Raw genomic sequence first — 8,208 nt, 5'->3', positions numbered from 1 at the left:
AATTCTTCACGTAGATTTTACAAATTTATAATATATATAATAATCGATCAGAGACAAAACTTGTAAAAAAAATATTCTCGAATAATTTAGTTAAAAACATGATAAAATTTAATTTACCTTATTATTTTCTCTTGATAATAACGGAATTTTTTCCTGGAGGCCCAAAAATAATTCCGATGGGGCAGGGGATTGACTATTTTTAGTGGAGTTTTTTAACATCCGGCGGGTGTTTCCTGCAAGTTGCCAAGTTTCAAGCTCTCGCGCGAGACTGGAGTATAAATGCCACACGAAAACGAGACATTTTAGAATTACATGTATCTCGATGATCTAAAACAATATGCAAAATATCTTGTTGAAATTCCGTTTTTAAAATTGGGATGAACTTGTTGCTTGTCCTGTGTAAACCTTATATAAACACCTTATAATGCGAAACTGTACCCCAAAATGCATACGCATGTACGGATTTAATGAATGTCCGTCAAATTTTAGAATTACATGTATCTCGATGATCTAAAACAATATGCAAAATATCTTGTTGAAATTCCGTTTTTAAAATTGGGATGAAATTGTTGCTTGTCCTGTGTAAACCTTGTATAAACACCTTATAATGCGAAACTGTACCCCAAAATGCATACGCATGTACGGATTTAATGAATGTCAGTGAAATTTTAGAATTACATGTATCTCGATGATCTAAAACAATATGCAAAATATCTTGTTAAAATTCCGTTTTTAAAATTGGGATGAACTTGTTGCTTGTCCTGTGTAAACCTTAAATAAACACCTTATAATGCGAAACTGTACCCCAAAATGCATACGCATGCACGGATTTAATGAATGTCCGTCAAATTTTAGAATTATATGTATCTCGATGATCTAAAACAATATGCAAAATATCTTGTTGAAATTCCGTTTTTAAAATTAGGATGAAATTGTTGCTTGTCCAGTGTAAACCTTATATAACACCTTATAATGCGAAACTGTACCCAAAATGCATACGCATGTACAGATTTAATGAATGTGAGTGAAATTTTAGAATTACATGTATCTCGATGATCTAAAACAATATGCAAAATATCTTGTTGAAATTCCGTTTTTAAAATTGGGATGAAATTGTTGCTTGTCCTGTGTAAACCTTATATAAACACCTTATAATGCGAAACTGTACCCCAAAATGCATACGCATGTACGGATTTAATGAATGTCAGTGAAATTTTAGAATTACATGTATCTCGATGATCTAAAACAATATGCAAAATATCTTGTTGAAATTCCTTTTTTTTAAAATTGGGATGAACTTGTTGCTTGTCCTGTGTAAACCTTATATAAACACCTTATAATGCGAAACTGTACCCCAAAATGCATACGCATGTACGGATTTAATGAATGTCCGTCAAATTTTAGAATTACATGTATCTCGATGATCTAAAACAATATGCAAAATATCTTGTTGAAATTCCGTTTTTAAAATTGGGATGAAATTGTTGCTTGTCCTGTGTAAACCTTGTATAAACACCTTATAATGCGAAACTGTACCCCAAAATGCATACGCATGTACGGATTTAATGAATGTCAGTGAAATTTTAGAATTACATGTATCTCGATGATCTAAAACAATATGCAAAATATCTTGTTGAAATTCCTTTTTTAAAATTGGGATGAACTTGTTGCTTGTCCTGTGTAAACCTTATATAAACACCTTATAATGCGAAACTGTACCCCAAAATGCATACGCATGTACAGATTTAATGAATGTGAGTGAAATTTTAGAATTACATGTATCTCGATGATCTAAAACAATATGCAAAATATCTTGTTGAAATTCCTTTTTTTAAAATTGGGATGAACTTGTTGCTTGTCCTGTGTAAACCTTATATAAACACCTTATAATGCGAAACTGTACCCCAAAATGCATACGCATGTACGGATTTAATGAATGTCCGTCAAATTTTAGAATTACATGTATCTCGATGATCTAAAACAATATGCAAAATATCTTGTTGAAATTCCGTTTTTAAAATTGGGATGAAATTGTTGCTTGTCCTGTGTAAACCTTATATAAACACCTTATAATGCGAAACTGTACCCCAAAATGCATACGCATGTACGGATTTAAAGAATGTCAGTGAAATTTTTCGATGAACTGAAAGTAATTCACAAAATGTACTTAGTTTTTTGTTTTTTTTGGTAAATGGATATATATATTGAAAATCTTAATGTAACAATAAATAATTACTTACAGTACTTACATTAATACAACAATGCTATATATAATATATTTCTCAAATGTTTGTTGTTTATAAACTTATCATCGTATACATATAATTACCGAATATTTTTTGGCTTGGAAGCCTCTCTCTCATCAGTGAAGACTCCATATAATGAGAGCGAGGCATGTAGGCCAAAAGAGCATCAATGTATTGATTTATATAACAATGGTTATCTACTAAAGTCACTTGTTGATTCCAACTTGAATTTCCGTTACCAAGAAAAGAGAGCTTTGATATTGGCCACAGGTAAAACCCTCCAATATGCACCGCCTCGTCATCATCAAATGCACCCGGTACAGGCGGTTTTGTGGCGCAATTATCTTTCACACTGACCACTTCAACTACAAGACAACCAGGCGCAATTGGTCTTCCATGTAACTGATGCTTTGCCATAACCTTTCCCGTTCCTTTGATCATGTTTCGCTCGTCCATAAGCCCAAAAACTGTACCTGCGTATAAAAATTTACCTTACTATTAAAAATATTTGTGGAGAGTTTCATCGGCACTCATGTCCACGACACTCACGAATACATAGAAAGCAGGCTAAAATGTAACTTTAAACTCCATTATTTATATTACTCACTACGAAAACACCGATATGTCCACGAGCATGTAATGGTTCAGTTTGTTAAAGATAGATACGCTGGAATTAAGTTTGAATTTGAAAATGAACAGTAAATGAAATAATAACATAGCCTGAATCCACGACGGCGAAATATAGATCTTGGTTTTATTAATTACATGGATGAAAGAAAACGCAGACATTTACCGCATTCTGTTTGGAACATGCAATGGGTAATGTTGCTAAGTGCCATTAATTAAGTTTATTTGTTTATTGCTTCACGAAAAAAGAAGAATCGGCTAAATAAACAGGTTTTGTTTATCGTGCTTATAGCTAATTCTGCTCTTTCCGTGAAGCAAGAAACAAATAAACTCAACAGCACTTAGGTGATTATCGCGTATTATTATATGGCAAGCGTCACTTCCCGTGAAATTTCCCGTAAAGGCCGGCACTTTCCCGTAATGGACCGGCGATCAATTCAGACATTCAATTCAGACATATACATAACATTATACTGCTTTCACAAGCACCCATTTTTACTGGCGCAGTTGGGTACCCATAAGACGTTGCAATGATCAAATTCGTGCACCAAAATATGAAATTTAAAAATGATTATATAGGATAAATGTCACTGCCTTGGTGGGGCAACCAATCAAGCGAATAAAAACTTTTGATAACTAGGCAGAACATTGATGAACATTAAAAAATTCTAAATCGCATCAGTTTCGGACTTCACGAAGGGGAATAAAAATTTTAGCTAACCTTCCTTAAGCTGTAGTGAAAGCCCATTTGAAGCATTTAAAAAAATTGTTTGCTCAATAATTTGAGAAACAATTAGTTCTTGGCCGTCATTCTTTGACAAAGACTGACTAGGGAGCTGCATGTCAGGTTGGTTAATGGGAGCGAGGAAAGAATGGTCTTGAGGCTGGGATTGTGAAGGCGTACTAATTGTTTCCCCTGATGTACTCGGTCTTAGGCTAGTAGAAAGTGGGACTTGGTGATCAGATGCAGTCATTGGAGGTAACGTAGATGGAGGCAAAAGTGGATCAGTACTAGTTGACGAACTGACATTTGATGAAGTTGAAGAAGATGATGCATTGTTACTTGCAGTATTGATTATTTCCATGTGTGATTGCAAAGAAAAAGAAAAGGAGTTTCTTCTCTCCCACAATCTTCGCTTTTGTTGTGCCCCGTAATGGTTTGGCTGTTTTGGATAACAACCCAATTCGTCTATGAGTTCGGACGGCAAACCATTAAACTTTAGTCCAAGAGATTCTGCTGCTGAATACGGCAAGGGTGAAGCCTTGCCAACTAATGTACCTTAAAAATAACGATATTATATTAATTTTGTATTCTGACTTTTTTTGTAGCGTCAGATAGAATTCACAGATAAATAGTATCATCCCACGGGAGTTGAACCCGTGCTCGTATCGCTGATACGTGTTAACACAAAGACGATGAAGAATTAAGTGAATTCTATTTTTTCGTAATGTCTCTATGAGAAATTCTCATATACACTAGTGTATAGCACTTGTACAACATAGTATAACACACATAAAAAGTAGAGAGATTTACTTATTTTTAGGCATCTTTATAAAAGGCCACATTCATCAGTAATTCATCAGAGACGAAATGAAATATTCTTTTTATGTGCATTTTTATAGGACCGGTTGGCGTCGTTTTTGTTGAAGAACTCTATTCCTATTCAGTCATAGAAACTTCGCCAGCCAGGCTTAGTAAAAAGTCCATAAAAGAATATTTAAATTCCTCTCAGTCATGAAAGCGGTCTATGCAATTGTAAATAAAGCTTCCTTTATAAAGGTGAACCATATCTAATTTCATAAAGAAACAATAGTGAATATAACAGCATTTTTATGTATGTATATAAATTCATATATAAATTCTGCATTTTTGAAATACTAGAGGAAAAACGTCAAATATAGAATGTACTTACTATACTTTTTGTTAAATATTGTTCTAATCATTTTGTCGCTCACATCTATCTTGTTATTAAGGGAGACTGAAAAAATAATTTTAAAAGTATCACATTATATGTAACGAAATCTCTGTCATTTACTATTTCTCTAGTGTATACAAAGCCAAATAAAGATAACCTGACATTAGAATGCGCTGATCGGCCTAAAACGAAATTCCTCCCTGTTTTACTGTATCTGAATTATTCACTCATTCAGATGATTGCATCTCTAAACAACTTCGCCCATTTTATGCCCTCGTAGACTGGACCAATTTTTAATAGGCATGTTTAATAAGTTTTCAAAAATTATAAATTTGGTATAAATGTTCATGTCAAACAGGTGACTCATGTTATGGAGCACAAAGATTAACAGTCGCATTCCACTGGAAGTGAACGGGGCCGACACTTTACCATTTTGAATGACATTTCCAAACTTTGTACAGGTATCCGGATATTCTTCAAGAAACTTTTGGCCCAATTTTGTTGAGGCATGATATATATTGCCACCTTCCACACAGATAACCAGGCATTCGACTCCATCTATATTATCAAGTTCTGCAACCTGAGTGTTGATAAATATTGATTAGGCTCAATTCAGGACTCATTGGAGTGCCCCAAACTCGAATCACATGCATGTGTTTTCATTCACATGTGGTTTCACGTAATCACATGTCATGTGAATTCACACACATTCATATAACACACGGTACACATTTACTTCGAACGTGTAGGTAGCTTTCGAGATTTTCAGGTAGCACTCATATTACACAACGATTTCTACATTTCAACTTGAATACAAATTTTTACTCCACCAAGTCGCTTAAAAAATTCGTTAGTATTTGGTAAATCGTTTTTGGTTTAGAACGATAACTATTTGTAGTAAAAAACTGTGAGATACAGAGTAAATACACTTATACTTAATAATAACATTACCTCCTTCATTAAATTGTTAACAATTCTTTTACTTCTCTGCCTATCAGTGAATCCTTCCGCAACATCGGAATCATTCAAACTCCGAGCTTTCCCTCTATATTCCTCTTTTTGACCATCTGTCAAGTCCTTCCACTTCGCACCAAGTTCAGAGAACTTTTGTTTCTTGCTCTTGGAGTCTCCTACATTTAAATCGTACAAAATGTTACATACAGTACACAATGTTAGTACATAATAGCACACAATAGCATATACAGACTACAGTGAATGATACTATGTCTGTATCAGCTGGATCTTGCAAAAACGGATGGCTACTTTTCAGCAAATATTTTACAGATCAAAAGTAAAAGTAAGTGGTCAAAATGCTGTCCCTGTGCATGCATTTGACGTCATGCATTTAACAAGATAAACTGGTAGGGTTTTTGTAACCCACTTAATGTTAAATACCTGAAAAATTTAACGGGAATTATTAGTAAAGTATTAATTACGATGCAGTATAACGCGATTGATCGTTATATTTTTCAGGTAGTTATCAGGCTATATATATCAACCAAAAATTTATCCGGCAAAGAATCTATGTACCTACACTGGCAACCCACATTTGAAATTTTATTAACATAAAACCCGACTTGCCTAATTGAGTAACATGCATGTGAAATCTAATTGTAGGATGTACTGTGGTTTTTTAATATATATCATCAATATAATCATACCGATTGAAGCCCATATGTTATCCTCTCTCTTCTTATCAGTTGTTTTTTACAGGTATTAATCACAATGATACTTCAGATTTAATTTACCTTCAGCAAGTTGTTCCTTGGCAAAAACATTATAGCCACTCCTCTTCCGAATTAGAACTGATTTACTAGCATTTTGCCTAGGTTCACCAGATGATCGTTTGCTAGCTTTATAATTACTTATCCAGTTCTAAAAAATAAGGTAAACTAAAGTGATTATCCCATGAAAAACGAAGCACAAAAATGTTTGGTTGGTATTAGATAAAGGTACAGTACAACACATATACAATAAACCTTTCCAAAAATAGCTTGATTGCATAGAAAAAATAGTTTGAAATCGAGTTTGAAACCTGGCTCTTGTGCACCAAGTACTCTCTAGAGATTATAAGTTAGTTTCTTCATATATTTTTCAATTTTATTTCTTGCAATGTTTTAACATTTTGATGTCCAACCAATGTTAAGGTTGGGGTTTACAGTGTGCATGGGTTGGGGTTAGTTTTGGTGCAGTATAACTGCAGTACAAATGGCAAATGAAATTTCCAGTCACCTCTTGATGAATAAAATTGTCTGGTGTTAGACAAAGTAAAATACCAATTAAAGTAGGGAGCATCAGGGCACAATGCTATGCTATGGGTTGATGTCTCGGAACAATATATTAACTATTAATTCATTACTATTCTTTCCAGAATTTGTTGGGTGCAAAATTGTGTAGTAAATTGTAGAAATTGCACAATGAATCAAACACCAACAATGTTGCCTGTATTCTCAAAGACTCACTCTCACCAAGTGTGACCCAGTGATCATGTTTATGCTGATCAATGAGTCCTTCCTTAGTCAATAGCAAGATTTAATTTGGGTGAAATATTCAAAATTAACATATTTACTGGAGCAAAAATACCATCATAGATTCCATAGAAATTGGTTATGAGGTGATTGTGATATCTTACTCAGTGAGTGTGAGTGAGTCAGGTTTTAAATACAGGCATATGTAACAATTAAAGGGCCCCTGTTCAAGGTAAAGTTTGAAAAAAAATGTTTCTATTAGAGGGTGATCAGTCTTACACTATAAACATAAAATCTTCGGGAGTTCATATAAATATATTTGATAAAATACAGCAAATATCCTCTCAATTTTAATATATATCCTTATTTGCCTGCCTTGACGTATAAATTGCTGAATGACCTGTGATTTATATGATTATGCAAAATAAATATTTGACGGCGTGCAAAAGATGTTTTGCAAATATTAGTTTATCTATTTTTTTGACCTACCAATATTTTATATCTTAACATGTTTAACAGTACACACAGCGTTGTTTCATTGTTTTATTATTTGTATCATTTATACAAACTTACTTTTACTTGGGTTTCAGACAAGCCACAAGCGCTAGCACATTCAACATGCAATTCAGCTAAACCTTTCTTGGTTGAAACCATTCCTCTCTCATAAAAATCCACAAGAACTTGTTTTTGTGCATCCGTTATTGACAATCTTTCTACTTCCATTATGAATAATTCAGCTACTTATTTTATTTTAATATTCGGCGAAATGCAAATCGGTAAACGTGCGCGACAGCCGCGACTACAGTGCAACACTATCAAAGCAATATGGCGAACACGGAACACTGGCGCAAATTTTATAGTTTCGCGGTTTTTAGCGGAACGAAGGTCAGTCGATTCATAGGTCGATTCCAGCCTGCTCTGGAGGCAGCGCGCCAGCAGGTACAGCAGATC

The 8,208-nt window shown here is 34.0% G+C and overlaps 1 protein-coding gene across 1 annotated transcript; it reads right to left on the bottom strand.

The window, feature by feature from the left end:
• Window positions 1-3,776: 3,776 nt before the first annotated feature.
• On the bottom strand, window positions 3,777-7,980 carry LOC114530173. The gene is made up of 7 exons (XM_028551754.1): window positions 7,831-7,980; window positions 6,538-6,664; window positions 5,741-5,919; window positions 5,219-5,369; window positions 4,787-4,852; window positions 3,902-4,152; window positions 3,777-3,809 (listed from the first exon to the last, which is right to left on the bottom strand). Exons 1-7 carry the CDS (start codon window positions 7,978-7,980, stop codon window positions 3,777-3,779), a joined length of 957 nt encoding a protein of 318 aa, XP_028407555.1.
• Window positions 7,981-8,208: the final 228 nt, after the last annotated feature.

Source organism: Dendronephthya gigantea, unplaced genomic scaffold, assembly GCF_004324835.1.
Source record: "Dendronephthya gigantea isolate DGI-Jeju-01 unplaced genomic scaffold, DenGig_1.0 000060F, whole genome shotgun sequence".
In the NCBI taxonomy this organism is placed as follows: domain Eukaryota; kingdom Metazoa; phylum Cnidaria; class Anthozoa; order Malacalcyonacea; family Nephtheidae; genus Dendronephthya; species Dendronephthya gigantea.
Note: the sequence above shows the minus strand (reverse complement) of the source record. Positions and strands in the feature narration are given on the sequence as shown.

Excerpts from the sequence above, each read along its gene's own strand:
- LOC114530173 (XM_028551754.1), bottom strand. The coding sequence starts at position 7,980 with ATGGAAGTAGAAAGATTGTCAATAACGGATGCACAAAAACAAGTTCTT. Across the intron at positions 5,920-6,537 it reads CAAGGAACAACTTGCTGAAG|GAGACTCCAAGAGCAAGAAA; the intron begins GTAAATTAAATC and ends ATTTAAATGTAG. Across the intron at positions 5,370-5,740 it reads TTAACAATTTAATGAAGGAG|GTTGCAGAACTTGATAATAT; the intron begins GTAATGTTATTA and ends ATCAACACTCAG.